Source organism: Thunnus thynnus, chromosome 12 (assembly GCF_963924715.1).
Source record: "Thunnus thynnus chromosome 12, fThuThy2.1, whole genome shotgun sequence".
Taxonomy (NCBI): Eukaryota; Metazoa; Chordata; class Actinopteri; order Scombriformes; family Scombridae; genus Thunnus; species Thunnus thynnus.
Window position 1 is genome coordinate 20,990,461 of NC_089528.1, and position 22,562 is coordinate 21,013,022.

At 39.8% G+C, this 22,562-nt stretch overlaps 2 protein-coding genes across 3 annotated transcripts in view; one reads left to right on the forward strand and one right to left on the reverse strand.

Annotated features, from left to right (window-relative positions):
* Positions 1-51: 51 nt before the first annotated feature.
* On the reverse strand, positions 52-2,837 carry clul1 (clusterin-like 1 (retinal)). The gene is made up of 7 exons (XM_067604725.1): positions 2,802-2,837; positions 2,548-2,718; positions 1,781-2,219; positions 1,327-1,446; positions 1,023-1,237; positions 254-429; positions 52-70 (listed from the first exon to the last, which is right to left on the reverse strand). Exons 1-7 carry the CDS (start codon positions 2,835-2,837, stop codon positions 52-54), a joined length of 1,176 nt encoding a protein of 391 aa, XP_067460826.1.
* The window catches only part of colec12 (collectin sub-family member 12), a 36,917-nt gene continuing 17,161 nt past the window's right edge, over positions 2,807-22,562 (forward strand). Inside the window, exons 1-2 of one of the 2 annotated variants that reach the window (XM_067606272.1) lie at positions 2,807-2,986; positions 11,246-11,296. In XM_067606272.1, the coding sequence (XP_067462373.1) occupies positions 2,836-2,986; positions 11,246-11,296 (202 nt within the window). In that variant the 5' untranslated portion in view covers positions 2,807-2,835. Of the gene's footprint in view, positions 2,987-7,563; positions 8,079-11,245; positions 11,297-22,562 lie in introns of those variants that run through there. The other variant, XM_067606273.1, reaches the window with a different exon arrangement.

Below are 22,562 nucleotides of genomic sequence, written 5' to 3' on the forward strand. Positions count from 1 at the left end.
TGTTCACAAAGAAAGTGTTTGTAGAAGCTCAGAAAAAGAAAAAGTATAGTTTTACTCATCCTCCTCATACCTGTCAAGAAAAAGAGAATGCATTTATGTCAGAGCAGTAAATATTAGAATAAAGCATCATAGACAGTTCAGACAGCTGCAGGCAAATATTACTCCTTTTTTTTTACTTACTAGAAAATCTAAAAGGACAGAAGAGATAGGAAAGAGATGATGGATGACACCTGTCACTGATGAAAGTTCTCACCTGGCCATCTCCTTGTATTTGTCCAGAGCCTCCTGGGCCACATACTGGATGAAGGCTGGGTCCTCCAGCTCCAGCTCTCCAGGAACCGAGAGGATAAGTGCAGGGGAGTTGAGGATGTTTACCTGCACCTTAGTTTCAGTCACAGATACATTCTCTTCATGGCTCTTTGGCGCCACCTGGAGAGTGGAAAAAGTCGTGTTTTTACTAACCATTATGTGGATGTTTCCCCACTTTTCCCCCAGCAGTACAAACAATTTCAGGACTCATATTTGCATACACACACATGCATCGTCTCTGCTTAAATTCAGGTTTCTATGCAGGTTGTGTGACCACATCAGGTAGCTGATTAACTCATATGAAACACCTTTTGCCTTTTATCTCTCTTCCTCTGATTGGTCATTGCTCCTAGTTTTTTTCCCCAGTGTCACCTTTTGCACATTAGAAATATTCTTTTTGCACCTTAAGAGCCTCTTCTACCTTTTTGTCAATGTGTGGGCGATCCTTTTATGAAATGGGACAGTTGATTTTCACACACCTGACACTATCTTTTGAAAAGGCTGGATTTAAGAATACAACAATTCTCAAGTTGTGTTCATTGATTTAGTTCTTTATATTAATCAATAGATATCTAATATTTAAGTGTGATGCCTCTAACATTTCTTCTTATCTCAACATGAATAATCTATCTCATGTAAATGATTTCTTCCTGATGTCTTATCACTGATGCTTTGCACCTTCTTTCATTTATTTCACCCCTGCTCCTGCTCACCATGGTGATACGGAAGATATTTTCAGGGGCACTGCTGTTGTTCACAGCCTGAGCCACCCAGCTGAACTCATCAGCCATGTTGCTGAGCCAGTTGACTGTTTCATCAGTGTGGCGCTGGACAATAGACAAGATCTCATCATACTGCTCTTTGGAGACATCCAGCAGCTGGGAAACCTCGTCCAGCTCCACATGCAGCTCACGTACACTGGGGCACTCTGGAGAAGGGGAGCGGAAGGGTCAGGTGAGATATGTAAAGATATCAGTTGAAGTAAAAACACATGCTGTGAGGGTGGCGGTGCTTCACCTGTGAGCAGGGCTCCCTGACAGGCCTCGCACTGGTTCTGTAGCTGCCAGCACTCTGAGGACTGTTTGCGAAGGTCTCTGCACAGCTTCCTGTTCTGCAGGAAACGGGGGAAAGTTCTCCCTGCACCAAACAGAAAGATGTCAAACGAATAAATTTGTGTTTTTGTTGTCGTTAGATATTTATTTTTACATCTAAATATTCATTAAGAACTGAAATACTTGTCAAATATGAGTTACAACATTCAAACCATATCTTGATGCAGTATCTTGTAACTGTTTTTAAGATTGCAGTTGCTCTAAACCAGCTGTTCTCCACTATGTGCCACTGAGGCCAAAGAATCTGCAGATTTTCTAACCAATCCTGGCAGCTGTTGATACTGATTCTTACATAAGTAGAGAAAGAAATCAATATTTGTGTTTTGGACACTATCTTGCTAGTGAGTCCCCCCACTAACCTTTCTTCTTCTCCTCCTCCACTGCCTCATGGAGGTCATCAAAGACCTGGGTCACCACAGCTCCAAACTCATCCACCACGCTCTTGCCAAAGTCAAAGAAGGAGTCCAGCACCTCTTCCAAGCCCACACCCTGCAGGAAGCCTGAGTCGCGGGCCGGGTAGTAGGGATCTGAGGTGGTTTCTTCAGTCAAGTCATCGGTGTCGTTCAGGAAGGCCCTCTGGAGCACCTTGTCGAGCCTGTCGTTCATCCTGGAGACCAGGGCGACGCTGCGGTTCACCAGCATGCCCACCTTGCTGATCAGGCGGTTGAAGGAGTCCTCAATGCGGACGACCTCTGTGTCAGTGTTGTCGGGGTCCTGGTTCACCAGGATGTCTCCTGTGTCCATGCGAGGCTCACGGGGGCCAAAGCGTGTGGACACTCTGCGGAAGAAGTTCTCCACCTACAGTGTTTAAAACAATGTAAGTAATCATCTTCTGTTGTTTGAGAGCAAGTACATGATTGCAAAAAACAAAAAAAAAAGTGGATCAGGCACTTTCTGGGGTTTTAGTGCAGTCATGTTTATTCATATAACATATGTATACAGGTGGTTTTAGGGATTACCATGTTTCCTAATAAAATATGTTGATTTAGTTTTTGGCTTGAATGAAAACCTCAGAGCACCAGCCAAGGCAAGGAATTTGATTCCAAGAAAAGTAAAGTTTCAGCTGACAACCACACTGCTCTGTTATTTTTGGCAATGTTGTTACTAGAGTTTGAAGTTTTCATACCTTGGCACGGAAAGTGGCAAATCCCCTGCGGCAGGTGGAGGTGTAGAAGGTTTTACATGCATCCTCCAGACAGGGTCTGCATTCCTCCCACTCAGACTGCAGGGAGTCTTTACACTGCTCCTCTGCCTCCTCCAGCTTATCAGTCACATCCTTAGCCAGCTGGGCTGCCCCCTGGTGGCAGCGAGGGACACATTTCATATATATGCATCCTGTCTCTTCATTTCTTTCTTAAGAAAAGTTCATGTTTAACTCACTTTTTTCTTTTCACTGCTGTGTTGGAGGGACTTCATGAGGTGTTCATGCTTCTGCTCATTCCTCCACATCACCTCCTTCATCTGTTTCACCCCATACAGAGCTCTCCTCACCTCCTCATCCACCAGTTTCTCGCCATCCAGAGACAACTCTGAGAGAGAAAGCAAAGAAGAAAACGAAAACTTGGGTGAGATGTTCATATAAACACTCAGTTTACAACTTAAGAACAACAGTCAAAGCAGGAAACTCAAAAATATTCAACACACTTCCAACAAAAACTCATGAATTACAAAGATCAACACTAATAATGTATCTGTAAACTAAGCTATTATGTGACACTCATTGTGAAGAAACAGCTTTATGGGAGTTTATGGAAGTATGGGAGTAACTGAGTTAGATGCTTCCCAAGTGTTGATATAGATTGTTTTGGAGGAGGTTCAGCTCTGCAAACTCACGTTTTAAGGTATCCTCTGAGATGGGTTGGTCCTCAGGGGTAGAATTGAGGACACCCAAAGTCACCACCAGAACTGCCAAACCGAGCAGGATCTTCATTTTTGAGCTCAGTAACAAACTTGTGGGGCGAAACTCCTGAAATTACATGATAGATGGTTGTGAGTGGTTCAGAATTACATTTGCACACTGTTAGATGAACACATTCACCTCCTGTACGCACAGAATACATACAATACAATATAACTGTGTACGCATGTACATGTACATGTACATGTACACAAATAAAGACACTAAAACAACAGATGCCATCTAGTCTGATCCAGAAAGCTAATAGGATTTGAGTTTGAGCATGACTCAACATCAACCACACTGTATAGGGTCATAAGTAGGTCTGCCACTTGGTGGTGCTACGCATCTTGTCTGGACCTAAACAAAAACACATGCAGTCCCTCACACATGGATGTTAGATAATCTCAGATAATAACTGTACTTTTTAACTGATTAGACGACATAGACACATACAGTATGTGCAGTGATCCCTGTTATTCTCTACTCATAAACACAACAAAACAACAATATAGCACAATTTAAAAATTGGTTTCTGTGGCAGGACACTTTTTGTGACAAATGTGTGACAAAGTTTCAGTCCTGCAAAGCACTGACATCAATATATTACATAACATGTTTGTGTTTTTATCATCCAGACTGTCTGTTCAAATTGCATCATTTCAATTCCACAAATACTGTTAAACCAATCTACTTCCTTCTCATGTTGACACTTGTACCTTTTTATTCATTAAGCAGACTGACGACACCTTTACCCTTGGTTTTTACTTTAAGCCATACCGAGGTCAACAGTAGGGGGTGAGACAACTAATAAGATTCATCATAGGGCCAAACTCAGCTTTAAAACTCTGTTTACGTCTTGGCCATCTGCTGTGCTCAATCAAGTCACAAAAATACACCCAGAAAAACAGACACTTCTGAAATCATATTGTGTTTTCTTGCTAATTTGGTACCAGTAATCAAACTAAATTCACCCTCCTCGCTCCATTGGGGGCTCTACCCTAGTTCACACACTAGTTACACAAGTTGGTAACCAGCAGGGATTTACAGTACATGGGGATGTACTCACTTGCCTTATTTCATTATGGGTTTAAATTGCTGATACAATCAGCTCTATTATATCATACTGACAACATCTCAAGCTGTTGTTTTTCATTAAGATGACAACAGGAGCTATATTATCTACACATACACATTTAGCTATGAATCAAAAATAAGTTAAAAGAGGTACAAATTACTGAAACTAGTATGTTTTAATGATTGTCATCATAATTTAAATGCAAAACACAACTGTAAGACACAAGCAAGCATAATGGGTAGATCATATTATAAGATTTATATTTATTTACTTTTATTCTTGAGGGACAAATATTCACCAAAAACACTCTATTGTAAAAATACATCATGATATAAGGAAATATTAAAATAAACACAAAAGCAAGACAGATCAAATAAAAAAAAATACCTCAAAGGAACCATCACAACAAAGTTAGACTTACCAATGAAAGACTGAAGGTGGTTCTCTGCTGACAGGAAAAACAAAGTGCTCTGTGTGGACAGTAGTCGTGAAGTTACTTTGACCTGACCAGGTCTATTTGTGCTCTTTCCACTCGAGCTTTATCCTATTACAGTCTTTGCTTGATGTTGATGCCCGTTAATCCGGCATTCAACACGCTGAGAGGCTTGTTTTGCATAAGAGGTTGCTTAGTCATATCAACCAAACTGTTTACATATAAGGACAATGTGTTAATGTTATATGTGGTCAAGATCAGTCAAATTATTCATCATATTATAGAGCAGAGAAGAGTTTTCTTGTAGGTTTCTATTAATATTAATATGTAATTTTCAAATGTCAAACGTTCCCATGGAAGACTCAAAGGTTTTGGAAAAAGAATCAAGTGCAAACTGTTGATTAAACAGCAGTGTAGTGTTTTGGGAATGATCATAAAGTACACAAATATTGTAGCATGTTAAATGAATATATGCTTAATATAAGCTTCTGTCCAAGTGCATGTACTGACAATAGTTCTTAAATGATCACAAAGCCTTAATGCAACACACACACATCCTCACACAGAAGCAGTGTCATCACAGTAAGCTGTACTTCACATCATATTGTTTGTTATTTGATTGGTGAAGGGATTATTATGCTTTATTTTGTAGTGATTCACCAGATAATAAGTGATGACGTGATCAGAAGAGACTGTTTTGCTGGAATGGAGCCTTGTGCTGATCTCATAAGAACTTCTGCAGAGCCTCCTTTAACAAATAGCTAATGACTATAAATATACAAGCAACCAAGACTACACACAAACTGTTATGTTATGTATAAAGTGATGAGTAACTTCAGTCTGTCATGTATCAATTACCAGCAGCTACTCTTACATCTATAACCAGATGTGAATGCAGATACAGTATTTTTAGTAAAGGAAACATTCCTCACAGTAGGAAGCTGTTTAGCATCTCCACTCCTGCTGGAATGTGAGGGACTTGGGGGTGAAAGGGTTCCTGTGTCCGGTGCCCCGGCTCCCTCAAAAATGTGCCCTCTTTGCATGCTGTGACCCAGAAAATAGGGTCCTCTCTGGATAATAATCAGAAACAGCCAGTGCTCTAGACCGCTCCACAGCCTCGCTGACACCTTCAACACCTGGTTCCCATAACACTGCAGGGAGAAAAGTTCCTCCTATGTTCTCCTGTGGCTGACCTAAACGTAAAACAGTTGACAATAAAAAACTCTCTTGGTAGTGTGAGACTACATGCATGCAATAATTCATAGAGGAATAAATGTAAATCACCTTTAACACTGTGCACAGGCTGAAATTTAAGACATGATGCAGGGGGAATTTTGTTTTTTGTGAATCTGATGATCTCTAATGACATTTTTCAGTCTTTAGAGAGCTTCATACACTCCTTGAAGTGATGTGATGTGGTCTTATGTGAAGTTGGGCTACTGACCAAAGCGTTAAGTCCTGGACTGAAGAGATAAACAGGTGTAGAGGATAAACTGCTTTACAGAGAACTGAGGTGAAGTGGGTCTGTGTTGAGTTTTGTTTGAAGAAATGAGTCAGGATTGGTTGAAAGTACGTACAGTTGTTGCTCATTAAAAAAAAAAAAGTCTAAAAGGTGATAGTGTAACAGACATTTCTAAAATAAGGAACACACAACATGTGTTTGAGAACTGGAACTTCCAATAGAAAAGGATTACAAATTAATCTGATGGCTATTTTGTATTATATTTGTATTATTTAAAGCTGCAAATTATCAATATTTTTACGTTTACAGCTTGTTGCTGCCCCCAAGTGGCCAAAAAATGAATGCAGGTTTGAAATACTCTGCAGGCTCAAGATTCTCTCCACTTTTCAAATGAAATACTGCAAGACTATGCTGTAGGATTTGTACATGCATGTATTAATCATTACAACTTTACTGTTAGATACTCGTATATCTTTGATTTCACTTTTGACCTGACACGTTTTAAAATTAAAGAACCCCATACTTCATCAAGAAAATGTTACCAAGACAATACAATTTCAGTAAACATTAATGTACATTTTTCTGCAATCACTCCCAACCCATCAAACCCTGCCAATTCTGGTCAAAGTAAAACCCAACACCTCCATGTGGGAATCTGTGCAAATAAAACAGGGAACAGACTGGTAAACCACTCAGTAGATGAATAAACCAGGGAATGTATTGGTAAATTGTACGTGCCAATATAGCCGATCTCAGCAGATAATGTGATAATAAAATAACGATTTTATTGGCAACTCAGCACCATAAAAACTGCTGGACAACATAACCTAGTCTAGTATGTAGTAGTAGTCTATAGACTGACACAGCATGTTTTCATGGGCTGCCTTCAACAGTCAAATTGAGGACTTAGTCCCACATTGATAAGACAATGGCTTTGATTTAAGGGAAAAGTATCTCATTGTAATGTGAAAGTTTTGTCATAAAAGGTCAAGTGACAACACACACAAACTGTGATACAAAATCTATCTGTTAGTTAAACCTGTAACATCCTGTACCGTAAAGTTCAAAATAGTGTTATTGCTGGTGCTTATTCAGTGTAATTATGCGCAGTATCATATCAAACACACACACTCACTCTCTCTCTCTCTCTCTCTCTCTCTCACACACACACACACACACACACACACACACACACACACACACACACACACACACACACACGCACACAGAGAGCGCAAACAGGGGTGCAGACGGTGCGCACAGATGTGGGAGCACGTGGTTTCGCGGTTTCTCCAGGCAGCCCTACGGGCGCACCACTTCCTCTCACGTTTGGATTCCTGCACTCTTGGAGTTTCTCCGGTTACTTCTGCGGGTACCACCAGAGTGCTGAGCTGAACTAGGATACACCCTCACCTCAGCATCTTCCCAAACTACCACACAAACAAGAAGATTGTGTTTTCTCCCCCCCTACCCTCCCACACCCCCTCCTGCTCTTGAGTTTCTTGCATTGCTTACTTGCTGCAAAGTTCATTCCTCTTTTTCTGCTGCAGCATCTGGGGTGCAACTCTTCAAGTTACCTGCGCTGAAGGAGGTCGTCCCCGGCGTTAAGAATTACGGATGGAGCTTTGAATTTCTATTATTTTTATTTTTATATAACAGCGGATATTGGGATACTCGCTAATAAATTCGCTCAAGTGGAGCTTTTGGGCAAATACCATAGCGATGCTGTGGATGTGACTTCAAACAACAGCTTCACAACGGTAGACTCCTGTGCACCACAATGAAAGGTAGGCTCACTCACAGGCACAATTAAGCAGAAAACCAGAAAATACTTTCAGTACGCATTATCGATGACAATTAGATCTATTTTCTGCTCATTTAACACTCTCCTTGCTCGTCTTTGTCACTTTTCTGCGCTCTTTCTCTGTCTGGGACGCGAGGAATGCGTGGGCTACAACTCGCGTCTCACATCTGGTTTCAATTACGGGACTCTGTTTGGGATTGTTTTGCATCTGGCCGCTGCTGCACATCAAACACTGAACCCACACTAAAGAGAACTATTCACAACAGACCCGAAGGACATGCTTATTCACCCAAAGAGCAAGTTTTTACTTACTTGTGTGTTAGTAATAAAATATTGAGTTATTCTGGCTTTTTAAACTGATTTCTTTTCAGTTTTTGTGTGTGCGCTTCAGCACTTGTACATGTCAGGTTATAAAATTGTGCTGGCTCAAAGAATTTGGAGTCCTGAAGGAAACACTGAGTCAGACTTAACTGCATGAACAGCTTTATTGTGGTGTAACCACCACACGGACTCCTAATGACTTTTCAGCACACTAATTAAAACAGGGACCTGATAGCGCATGCGTCAGTGTTTGACAGCTCATGATTATAAATACAGATTCATATTAACTTGGTTTGATTTTCTGTATGTTGCTAAATTAACATGGTGCATGTTATTCTCATCTACAAAAATACACGAGCAAGCTGGTTCCTTATTACATAAAACAAACACTACATGACTCATGCCACCTTGTGGTCTGTCTGAACATACTTACTCAAAGCTCTGGATTGTGGGCATGATCTGGGGAAATCTGTGATGACTGGCATGTAGGCCACTTCCTGTAGACACTGTAATGACCTCTCATGGACCTAAGAGCAGTTGGTGTAATATTCAGACAGTCTCATTCTGCAGCAGTGTAAACAGGATGAATACATCTTCAGTCCAACTTTATGTTGTCCATTAACTCTCATAAGGGATGTGCAGATGCAGAGGAGTCACAACAAACACTAAAACAGACCTGTTTTTGTTTCGTGTTAATGAACGTTTTAGATAATCCAATGATGTTTTAAATGGTTTATTTAGCATAAGAAGTCGACATTTTCTCAGTCCTCAAAGGAGCACCTAATCCATCAGTTTATCTGAAAAATTGAAATTGAAGATCATGGCTTTCACTGCTCAGCTGTTACACTTTTTGTGTTATTTATAGGTCAAAACACATTTGAGTGTTTAGGTTGACTAAATGAAAGTGAACGTTCTCATACTTGTCTTAGTGTGCGTACAATATAACCATTGTTTCAACAACATTTCAGCGTGAAGCAGATCCTGGCAATAGGTTGAAAAAAAAATCAGTGCTGTTGAAACACCAATTATGTGTAACCCAGACATCTAAAAACATTCACTTTTAAACCAAACTTGGCCCAGCTATAAAGGATAGGTTCACAATTTTTCAAGTCTGTCCTAAAAGAAATTGTCAGGAGCCCAAATGAACACTGACACATGTTTTTCTTCCTGTTCATACTGGCCATTCATAATGCACTTTCCGTGTAAATGATGAGGGACAAAATCCACAGCCCTCCTTCCATGCATAGATGTATTTAAAAGTTTATCTGAAGTTAATATAAGGCTTCAGCCATCCAGATCAATCAATTCAAGTCAATATCTGTCAAAGTTACTGTTTTTAGTGCCAATTCTCTCTTTTTGTTATGATCCTTCCACTGCAGCTTAACAGGAAAACAGTCTGATGAAACACAAAGAGGGACTTTTTTTTAACTAAAAAAGGCTGTAAATGTGGCAGATATCCACTTTATTTGATAAACTCAAATTGCTAAAGCCTCATATAAACTTCAGATTAACTTTAAAATGCATTTTTGCTCAAAATGATGACTGTGGGTGTTGCCTCCATCACTTACACTGTAAGCACATTTGTAAGGGATCTTCTAAAGGTCAGTATGAACAGGAGGAATGATTACAGCAAGAAAAAACTATTTCAGTGTTTATATGGGCACCTGACTATTGTTATAAAACAGACTTTAAAAATTGTGAAACTATCCTTAAAGTAAGATGCATAACATCTTTTGACCTGCAAATGACCAAATCAGCGTTCACTGCGATCTTTATCTGTGTTATGTTTATGTTTAGCAATCCTTCTTAAGTATCATGGTCCCATATGGCAAAAGACATCCCGTAATCCATTTTACACAAAGTTTGACCCGTATATCTATTTTCAAATCCACTCAGTTTTCAGCCCTTTGGGTAAAATGTGATGAGCTCCATTTCCCCGAATGGTTCTGGAAAAGCCAAACATATTAACGGGAACATTACCGTTGTAATGGGACACAATCATGTTGCTTGGACATAAACAGGAAACAGGGTATTGTGAATATTGGGAAAGTCAAATTCCTCAAGTGAGATGTGGTTTCAGATTTTTCTTTTTTACAACTGTTTAGATTATTTCTGTCATTTCTTAACTCTGCTCTCCTTCGTGCGTCTGTTCAAGAGTCTCTGCAATTTCTCAAGTTTTTAAACCACAGCAGCAATAACTCTTGAATGTTCCCAGACTGCATATTTAGCCCAGGAAGAGACAGGTACACTACCAAAACACAACTTTCCAGCAGTCATCATCTTTTATATCACCACGCCTCACTACCTTTAAAATAACAGATGAGGGTTTTTTTCTGGAGGTCTTTTGGGACATGTGGTCTTTCTTTATTGTCACCAGCCAAGGACGATGACACAGTATAAAAAGCTTTGAAGTCACAGAAGTAGTTTCCCACAGGCATAAGAGCTGCTTGCAAGGAGACTACACTCAGGGCCTGGCATGGAAGATAGGAGTAATCCCACAAAGTGAAAGAGTTTACTGGAAAAGAGCAGAGCCAACCTGAGTGAAACATGGCGTACTTCTTTGTCTAATAATAAGCGCGGCACAGTGAAAGGCACCAGTGGGTTGTGATACAGAAATAAAGTCCTGTATCATTTTGGCCAAATAAACTTTGAGAAATAGACATTTTTATAAAATTATACATACTTTAAGTGGGAGTAATATCATTTAAATGATTTAGAAACTCATCAGTTTACATAATATGATAAGTTGTGTCTCCATCTCTCCAGTTTCATGGCACATTATATCGTAAATTCACTATTTATTAATTTATTTCTGTGTTTTCCCTCCAGACGACTTTGCTGATGAGGAGGAGGTGCAGTCCTTTGGGTATAAGAGGTTTGGTAAGTACCATGTGACTTTTTGACTTCTGGCAGTGAACTTCAAGTGTCACCTTCATTAGTGCGTATCCCATATAACACATCAGTGATGTCAGTTATCCATATAAATGCATAAATAATATTTTCTTAACATACAGTGTTTTCTTTGGCTATATTCCACCTACAAGCATTCCTGAGGTCAAAAGGAGGACACACCTTGTTTCCCAGAAACCAGCTTATTTTTGGCAGTTGTGTTGTTTCATTTTTATCTTTCTGTTGTAACAGCAGTGGGGTACAGTGGAAAGGGAAACCACAGCATCCTGGGTGTTCCTGAGCAGTGCACTGATTTTGCAACCGTATCAGTATCCTAGTGTACTTTTGTTCCCCTCAGTACAAAACTGCAATAAATAACTTGGTCTAAAACCAAAAAAAATCAGACTTAAAATGGGCCTGCTCGTTTCCTTTTCTTCTAGTTCCCCGAATGTATCAAGTATCTGGAATGGTAGCACAGCAGCCAGGTTCATAATCTCACCCAGGCCAGATCATAGTACTCTCCAGCTGTGTGAAGCACAAATGTTACATTAACACATTCCTCCAGATGAATCTCCTGATACTGGCCACGGTCATTTACAAAAAGAAAGATTTTAGCAAATTATGTAAAACCTGCTTTAGTCCAAGGTTTTTGCCTGCGCAGCACTCAGGTTTTTTTAGCATCTGCAGTTCGAACAAACAGTAACCTTCTACTTAATATTTTGATCATATGCCAATAAAGTGCTACTATATTGGTGAAAATACAATATCTGAGTGGTTACACTATTTTTGTACAGAATCATTTAAGAAAATCAGCCAAATTTTTTAATGTACAGTATGTGTATAGTGTAAAAGTAGCAAAATTCTAATTGAAATCTGGTGATATCTGATTAAAGAAATTTGATACATACAGTAAATCCATTATGTTATAGTGACTCAGGAATTTTGTCCAATAGGGCAGAAAAATGAGTTTAACTCAGGTTTTCTTAGGATTTATAAAGTCAAGTTGATTGTTTAAAACATGGCAGGCAACAGCCAATCCAATTTCTGATGCCCTATAACCCTCTTGTGTGTGCCCGAGTGTTCAGGAAATTGGTCCCTACATAAGTGGTAATACTGCCTAAATTACAGATGATAATAGGCCTGTAGAGCTCACTGCAGCAGCATGTTTACATTTAGGCACATTACCCTGAAGGTAAAATGAGAAGTTCTGTAACTTCTGAAACGTTATGGCAATAAAACAAACCCAGTTTTTTTTAGTTTACTCTGTATCCATCTCTTGGCATTCCTCATACACACGTAACACCAGATGTCTGTTATTACAAATACCTTTTCTTTATTTTGCGGCACAAATGCTTGGATACCATTTTACTACTTGCAGCTAATTTTTTTCCCCCTCTTTGACAGCATACATGTGAATAACCATAACTTCAGTGTGATTTTTCTCCTGCTTCTGTCCCAGAACAGAGATCAAGTTACAACCCTTTGGGTTGAAATGGTCACAGCGGTCCCTCTGGTTTAAGAGGTGTTTTAGAGTATGTGTGTCATCCAAGCACTCAGCAGTCATATTTCAGGAAGTGTGAGGGCAGAAAGAGTCCACATTGTGTGTCATCAGGATCAATTTACACATGTGAACACCTCTTACCACCTAACATCTGAATGTGAAGGTCCGTGTATCGGTTCAACTCGCTTTCCAAGAGGAAGAGAGTTTGAATTTCCTTGATTCCAAACCAAATGGGAAAATTACACAATGTGTCAACTCGTGACAAAAGACACGTTGCTCCAAACTCTGTGGAGCTACTACACATAATTACGTATAGGCAGGGAAATATGTTGCTCTGCTCCTCATGTGTCCTCTGTGTGAGAGAAATTGGGTCCTTGACTCATTTTGACATCTGCTTTCCACAAGAGGTCTATTATCCCGCTGAGATTATATCCAAACCTGAGAAGTTGCTGAGCCGCTTCCTGTGTCCATACTGGAAGTTTATTCAGTACAAACCTATACACTCAGAGGGAGAGGGAGAGGTGGAGAAGGAGTAGGCATTGTGGGCCTTGAGGGTCCATGCCTGGGCTGTGCTGTGTCAGCAATGTGCCAAGGAGAGAAGGAAGAGGGGGATGGAAAAAGAGGGAAATACAACCTCAAGTGGAGATGATTTTACAAAAAAGTTGTATCTTTCTATTTTGTATCTGCTTACTCTATCTTCAGTGCTCACTGGTTGCTTTTGGTTTTATCAATTTGCTTTTATTTTTTTCCGATTCATGGGGGGAACGTTTGTCAACAGTTTTATTTTCAGCTGAGGAACCACATTCCTTGCCCGACTTATTTTTGGGAGCAAAACAGCAAGTGGTTTTAATTTACGGGGACTTTATTACCAGAAAAGAATGTTTTCAGAATGCTTGCCCGTTACTTACAACCTCCTCCAGGGCGTGCATGCATGCAGTTCGTGTTCTGTTGTCCTAATGAAAGATTACTTGTGTTTTCAATAAAGAGTGGAGTGAGTTGGAAGAGGAGGAGGAGGAGGAGAGAGGGAGAAAACATTAAAGGATTACAGAGAAGTAGAAAGCAGTTAACAACACGGTAACAAGAAGAGAGACAAAGACAGATAAAACTACACAGAACACCGCCTGGTTGATTTGTTGCTGATCCCAGACCTGTGAAGTCTACAGGAGCAGAGTCTGTGACTGGTCTGAAGAACAGTGGGTCAATCCTGGATTGACCAATGACAGGCAGGCAGGAATGAATCCCAGACAAGGCACAAATCACTGCATCCTGGCGGGGGACAGCGTAAAGCATGCCATGAGGCTTTCTTGCGGGAGCGTTAGTTGGGGGACAGGTTTAGGTCATCGGCAGGTCGATTGAACTGGCCCCTCTACTCCTTCTGTGTTTAACCCTTCATTTAATACAGCTGATAACGACTCAAATGCAGACAGTGATAAGAAGTAAGCTAAACAGGTGGTTGTGAGCCCTCTTATGTGCCAAGGCGGACAGTAGCGGGACACTCAAACAGATTCTTGTCTCCCACAAGTCAGAAGCTTACAGGCATGTTTGTGTTGAGCATGTAATTTGCTTACCCAGCTGTGAATGGGCAGCCATTCTCTTATGTTGCAACTATACTTGAGCATGTGTATTTAAGCTTATTAAAACCCCAGTAGCTTATTAAAGTCATCATAGGAAATGTAGATGCCATTGACCATGACACTCAGCTTTTCCTCTCTTTTGTTTTAAGTACTTTAATGGAAAACAAGAATGTGCTTCACTTTCACAAGGGAATTAAAATAATATTGGTTGTTGCCATGTTGGGCTCAGAGGACTTTTGCATGAAGTTGAACCTTTCTCATCTTCCCTGCCTTTTGAGTAGTGGTGGGCTGCGCTTGCATGTTTTTTTGAAAATGCAATTCACAATGAATGGCCTCTTGTGGTATCTCTAGTGTTTGAATACATGTGAGTGCCATAAGAGCGTGGAGGTCACGGTGTTAGATTGGCGTGAAGAACATCTCACGTTGATGCAGCCTACATGATGCAGGAGATAGAAGTTTACGTCTTGTTACAAAAGAAATTTGAAATGTTTTGCTTTTTTTTTTTTTTTTTACATCCTAACAACAATATTTCCTTAATCTTATCCAAGTGTTTTAGTTGCCTAACTTCAAACATACCTCAGTTATACCATAAATATACAATAATCATACCATTAATATTCTGTGCCTGAGCTCTTGAACCTCCCTGCACCTTCCTGGCCGAGCCTGAGACAATTGAGAGCAACATTCAAAATTGACATAAATGTACGAAGAGACATAAATACGAGAGGTGGCAAATAAATCTGTTTCTGATACAGTAGAAAGAACATAAACTTTTCATATGGTCCACCTACAGTAGTGTTATAGAATGGTAATCTATGATTGGACGATATGAGGAACATGTGATTATAAAGCGACTGTTGTTCCTTCCTAAACTACTGGAGGCTCCATTTGTTATCAAGCTCGGAGATCAAAATGTGTTTCAGCTGCGTTAACTTCCACCTAGCAGGCACTTATTAAACACACACTGTATCAACGATTGCAGACATGAGAGGAGGAGCTGCCACTAACTCAATAAGCAGCTGAAAATGGGTCTCAGTTATGGAAGAGGACAGTTTTGGAGTTGCAGTGAAGCTCCTGTCAGTATGTGCTTTTATATATAGCTGTGGTTGTTTTGACTGAAACTGGCCCAACCACCTCACCAAACATCTTCACACCACTCTGTGCTAAGTGTCCCCAAGAGATACATTGGCCAATGGTAACAACACGCCTACAACAAACTGACATCTGGTATGGTGTCTTCTCTCGCATAATGGATGTTTGCTAAGCTCTCCTTTCACAGCAGGTTTTGGCTCAGCCACAAAAATAACACACACAAGTATTGGAAGTGTCTGACTCCATTTTCTGTCAACAGTCTCAGACAGGCTGGATGAAGAAGTTCTGCATATGGCACAGCCTGTGGTGTAGGCAGAAATTATATTTTAGGTGGGCCAATACAAAAGTGGGTGGGCCATCTTTTTCCAGAAAAACTGACTTATCAAAAGAAAACAAAAAATTGAGCATCAGTCTATGAAGGCTGTACACAACAGTATAGACAAAAGCGTCTTTTATAGCCTATACAGTATAAAAATACAGTTTATTTGCACCAGCAAGACTGACTGCTCATTGGCTCCAGCACAGGACTGTTAATTAACTATTTTATTTATCTACTTATTTTTATTATTAATTTTATTATTAAGTGGCAACTAAACATAAACCAGCAAAGAAGGTGTTAACATAAACGGAAATCGCACATGTAACATATCCCTCTTGCATTCATTATAGCCCATAGCCGTTGTTGCTTCAGTCAACAATGGCAGTCTGTCAGCTCATGAAAAACCAAATCTGCACATTTTACAGAAAACTGCATCCTTACACTCTGTTCTGTCAAAAAAAAATGGACCGTACCAGTGTGATGAGAAGCACCTCGATGTTCCATTCTTGGCTCTGCTGGGAAATACATACAGATTTGGCTGTGAACGTGTTTCATAAATGGCACATAAATCGGTGGCTGAGCCCATAGCTGCGAGAACATGATTTCAGTTGGGCGTGTGGGGATGTTGACTACTATACACCCCCTCCCAAAAAATTATTTAGTTTATTAAATACTTGCAGCGGCCGGGCTACTTTGTTGTAGGCTGATGAGTTGGGTGGACTCAACTTTGTTTAGCCATTGTTGTAGTGTTAATGTTACATCGCATGAAAAGCTGAAAGCCAGCGAGCTGACTGAAGGCAGCTCAGGATGGTCTGCATGTCAGAAGAAGAGCAACTAATAACATCCCAGAGACCTCCTACAACTTATTTCAACAGTTCATTTTAATCAGACAACAAATTCAACACACGTCAAGTCAACAAGAAAAAAATCAAGTTTATATTTATTTATTTCCTTATATATATATATTTTTATATTAATTGTTACAAAATGTATTTTGATCAAATTTGGCTGGGTGTGCTACTGCCGGCCAGGCCCATTACTGGCTATGCGCCTGGGTTCAGCATCAGAGTTACATTTATTTGAAGTCTTTTGGCTCCAAAGAGGGCCAACATCAACCTCAGTGCTTCCTCTCCTTGAAACCCAGCACAAAGCTGGAATGAAAAATGTGTATTTTTCTTTGTTCTGTTGTGAGTCACAACGCTGCTCACACTCCGATCGACTGTCAGACCTGGCTGTGGTGTGTTTGTTGCTGTGGATGTGATTGCGTTGGCCCCAAACCAGCACACACCGTTGTGTTTTTTTCTTGTTTATGCTTTAGTATTTGTGTTTTTGGAGATACTGAAAATGTCTGCATGTTGTGCAAAGAAGCCAGCTATGTAGAATTTTTCCATTGACTCAGCTCTCGAATGTTTCAGATGACCGTTTCAAGTCAGGCATGTGTTTGTGTATTCACATCTGCTGCAAAGGAAAATACCAGACCTGCTCCGTCTGCCTGAACATACTCATAGCAACTTTTATGTTTGCAGGATTAACTGCAGTGTGTTCAGTGGTTTAGGACAGTAGTTCAGGAAAATTATGTTGTGTACCTCCACTCAAATAAAAAAACAAACAAATGTTCTCACTTACCTCTTGTAGTATCTTGTCATGTAGATACTTTTTATGTTATCTGACCAGGTTTTGAAATATCTGTCTCTGAGATTTCTGCATGTGGAGCTTAAAGAATTGAAATTTTACCTTTAAACTAATTCAACAGCATCATGTCTTTCCAGAATACAGTTTCTTGCTTACTTCAGGTAATACGCTGGTTTCACTGTAAACAGTTTTCATTTGAACTACTTCTAAAAATTGTTGACAGTGAGGTCTGTGGATTATTTAGACTGGAACACTGTTTCTGGAAAGAGAAGTTGCTTATGTTTTTTTTTCAATTCTTCGTTAACCTGATAATCTGACTGAATTGCCATTTAACTTTCATGTCATTATTTAGTCTGACATTGTGTTCATGTTAGCGGTTTTCATTTTTCACTTTCAACACAGCAGTGGTTAGCCATAGCAGTTGCTAGATGCAATTAGCTTAACATTTGTCATGTCTATCAAAGAAATATGAGCTGCTGTTTCTTTATGTTGGCTTGCGGCAACCTCTATGGCATCATTGATCTTGTCGCCATCTTCCAGCTCTGTTACAGGATGATCCTCATTCTCATTCCCTCCTACAAAGCTCTGATTGGCTGGGTTGTTTTTCCAAACAGGAAACATCAGACCTGTTTGAATGGCTTCATATAGATATAACATGATAGCACTAGTGATAAGTGAGGAAATATGGACAATTTAAATATATTCTACTACTTTCCACATGGACCACAGTGCAGCTGCAACGGCCTGAGCAGGCAGTCAGATACCATCTTCTCTGTGGTCAGCATCTTTCCCCACAAGTAAAGCCAGACTTGGCTGGACGGCTGGCTGGGTCCACACTGTGTGGTTTCATTGGCTGTACTGGGCGATGAAGCTTGAAAGTGGTGTGCGGTGATGGGATGGAGTACAGCACAGTCTCAGGCTGATGATCATCAGGCTGGGTGATGATTGCTGCTGATTCAGTATCTAAAGTGCTTCCACGGCGGGCCACCCAGCAGGCGTGACCACACAAAAACCCGACAGCACAGATGGTCTGTGGAGTTAACTCCAGTGTTCGGTTCAGCGGTTTTGGGCTCACATGAGTGTATAATGAAGTATTCTTAACCCGCATGAGAAAATATGCCTCAGTTTATTTGTTTTCATGTTGTTGTGGTGAGGTTGAGATTAGGAAAAGTCGGACTTTATGGTTGATGTCACTGCATCTGATTTTTAGATGTCTTCCAAGACACAGAAAATTATCTGTGAGGCTTCAGTGTGGGAGCCATTATAAATACTAACATGGCCCTTCTACAGAATAACATGGTTACAATTATAGACTTCTTTGATATTGATCACACTTATATAATCCACATTTCACAAACAGATTGCCGTATATTCTTCGTGGTAATAGGAAAATTAGTTGGACCAAAATGGATTCTTATAAAATCATGAGATCAGAGCCACAGCACATTTCTACATGGAGGTTTCAATCCAAAAGTACAACATCCTGTAAACCCTCACTTTACTAGACCCTCTTGTGCACTGTGCCTAAACCTGTAAATGACTTAAACCAGTGACGGAAACTGTTTTATATCTGATGTGTCATTAAAGTGGCCATTGCTTGTCCCATGTGGCTTCTTTTAAAGTAACTATGTTTCATTTGTTGGCAAACTATATCAATTACTCAACCTTTGGAGCTCAATAGTTAACTAATTCAAATTGGAGAGGAGCTTTACTATCCCACATTCTTAATAGGATGGCAATTGGGTTCTTGATCCAAACCTGATTAGCTACTGCCAGGCATGACAGACTGCATCCAAGATAATTGCTCTTTTAGGGACATCTGACTTTTATATGTTCTTTTTTCTGGACAAAAAACAAAATACATTGGCTCCTTCTCATGCACAGACAGAGACATTTGCAGACATACTGCAGATGTAAATGATTCGAGTCATAAGTCAAAGACTAAAGTATGGATGCTCATGTGGTGCAACTGACATGGTAAAAGTGAGGATCAATGACCAACCCCCTCTGTTCTCTTTCTCTGAGGTTCACATGGCCCTGTTTTACTTGAAATGACCTCATTCCAACATGCCAACACTGGAACTTGAGCAGAGGGAGCCAGGGGGTCTCTTGTTCTCCACTCAGGCCAATAAAGTTGGTTTATGGCTTCCATGTTGTTCTAAATTCATGCATGTGAATGTGAATGATCGTAATCAAGAATTGTGAGCTTTGAAGGGGCACTTTTCTTAATTTTAGTGTCCTGTATTTTAGTTGGAGATATTCAGTTTCAGTTGCACATGGGCTCAAATGTATGCATTGCACGTACACAAGTGCACATAGTTAAAAATAATTGATAGTGCATAAGAGAAAGAACAGCTTGGAATTTAACATGTTCCTCTTTTTGATAGTTGACTTAAAAAAAAGTTACTTTACAAGAATTTTAGACCCGTTTACTTATCTCCATAAAGGGTTATCAGGCTGGATTTAAGTGCTTAGACCAAGATTACAGCAAACGTGGCATATTTATGTTGAGCGGCCCCTTCTCAGCACAAGACTAGGCCCTTTTTTATGGAACAGGATTATAAAACAAAATAAAATGTTAACAGTCTTTATAAACAGAGAAATACATCATCTTTATTTTAAATTACAATTGATAAGGGAAGTGTGAATCCAAAGTTGAAATACAGTTTATCATAAATTAACAAGTGTTTAGTGTGTGTGCATAAATGTACACACTTGCATGTGCCCACTTTAAAAACATTCCTTTTTAATAGTGTAGATGAAGGTGTTATTTTAGTTGCATTCTACAGTTTTCAATGGGAATATTAACTCTCAATTACGTTTAAAAAAACCTCCACCTCAGCTTGCCAACTCACAAAGGAGCTACATCACATATTGTATTCCATAACATAGTCAATACTTAGTATTTCCTCTCTTGAAACCTGTGGCAGCAGATGGGATTCCAACTATTTATCTCCAAATCTCACCATGAGCAGAGCAGGAGACACACACAGTGAGACTGGATTTCACTCTTCAGTGGAAACTGCTGACTGGAACATAAAGACTTTTTTGATATTCAATCCTGCCTCACAAAATATCCCCAATACAGTGGCCCAGCTTTGTTTATGAGGCACACTTGCGTGCTTGAAGCTCTGTCTCTTGAAATTACGATATATGACCTATTTGTCATAGTCTGTCCTCCTCTAACCAAGCACAGATGGGATGACAAAACCAGATCTAATCAACACCACGTTCCAGCAGCCTACTCAGCTAACAATTAATGCACCATAAAGTTTTCCTTTAACACCGAGCTCTGTTCCACTGAAGGATACCATTATTCTCCTTTTGCATAGCTCTGTCAAAGGATACACCGCTCTTCATTTCCAAGCACTTCTTTCTTTTTATTGCACAAGCTTTTGTGGAGCTTGCATGTGTCTGAAATCACATAGGAGTCCTAAAGGGACTTGCAATTTTGTAAACTTTGCAGAGAAAAACTTTGAGTGTTTATGGATGGCACAAAGAGCAGGTGGTGATAGGTTAGATTGTAATGATTTTTAATAAAATATAAACATGTTGAGGAGTTTTTTTTTCTTTTTGCAGAAAAATTACATCTACTCTTTCTCCCTCATTAAAAATTACAGAATCTATTAATATGCACATATATTTCATTTCAAAAGTTTAACTGTTGGACATGAAATATCTCCTACTTCACTGAAAAGTCTGTTCTCAGTTTATGTGCACTGAAGGCTTCAAGTTTACACATCACACTAGTGTAAGTTGAATATTGACGTAAGTCGAATATTAAGACAAGATTGGCTTCCAAACTAATTTTGATGTCACAAATCCTGCTGGTGAGCCCACCCCTAAAAATCAGATTTTCAATGAGCACAGAGAAAATTTCCATTTTTAGTAGCTGAATGTGAAAACAGCCTTCCAGTGTCAAACTCTGCACTACAGGTGGGTGGAAAAAATCGATTGACATAAGAATCTCAACTCTTATCTCCTACCGTTCTGCATCAGTTCACAAATGTCAAAAATCGATTTTCTAAATTGATATTGACAGAATGAAGAAGGCCAAACTCAACTGCGAGGGCAGTGCAGCTTCCAGACAGTCTACAGCGCGCACACGCTAGAGTTATCTTAATGGATGTGTAAAGAGAACTGGATACAGCATCAGAAATGGGGCCCCCTTCATTCCTATGAAAGTTGCTCAGTGGCATATGAAGTCAAAAAAGCCACTACCTGCAACATACTGTGCACACTCCATGGGCCCAATGCTCCCATGGAGCATGCTCACTAGAGACTTCTGCTGGCCGAGACGCTAACTTCCGGTTTAGCCCTTCAGATAACTTGAAAGAAGATAAAATGATTCTATTGTGCTAGACCTCTGAAATGTGATCAGACCAAATGGATCAAATTCTGATAGTGAAACAAATAATTTCACAGGGGTTGTGAAGAAAGGTGAAGAAAATAACTCAGTGCTCAGTCTGCTTCACCTCAAAAACCCTGCGTCTGTTCAGTGTCTTGGACAACGATGTTTTTTCCTCAGAGCTAACAGTTCAGCAGAGAGGCTGCTCTCCACTGCTGGAGACATGACGTTAATAACCACACAGTAGAGCACTCTGCCTCCCCCTCAGTTTGTTATTCTCGTACAGGCAGGAGACTGTAAGATGCTTTCAAATTAATGAATTCATTAATTAATGCAGTTAACTTTTTAAAATAAATAGCCCGAGAACCATTTATCTTAATTGCCAGTTATGTTTCATATTGTACTTCAGTGGAGTAAGGACACCAGTGACTGGTTTGGCACACAGTATACTGGAGCAAGAGAGTGAAAACAGTGCTCCCTTTTCTATTCATTCAATCGAGAATAGGTTTTGAATCGAGAATCGAGAATCAATTCTGAATAGAAGAACTGGAATCGCATTGAATCATGAGATTCCCAAAGATTCACACCCCTACTCTGCACATACATCATTCTGCACAGTAAACTTTAAATATCCAACTGAAGGAACAAGAAGGAAAACATATTTTTTAGTGGAGGTGGACTTTAAAATTCCTGTCAGATTTATGAGTCTTATGCAGTCCAAGACTTGAGAGATAATAGCATGCTAAAGAGGATGTTTTCCAAAGACGCCCGTCCACAATGTATATACCAGT

Bases quoted from the DNA above. Each gene is read 5' to 3' on its own strand.
- clul1 (XM_067604725.1), bottom strand. From the start codon at position 2,837: ATGAAGTCCCTCCAACACAGCAGTGAAAAGAAAAAA. The intron at 2,220-2,547 runs GTATGAAAACTT...TAAACACTGTAG, and splicing joins TTGCCACTTTCCGTGCCAAG to GTGGAGAACTTCTTCCGCAG. The intron at 430-1,022 runs GTGAGCAGGAGC...TCCACTCTCCAG, and splicing joins ATATCTTCCGTATCACCATG to GTGGCGCCAAAGAGCCATGA.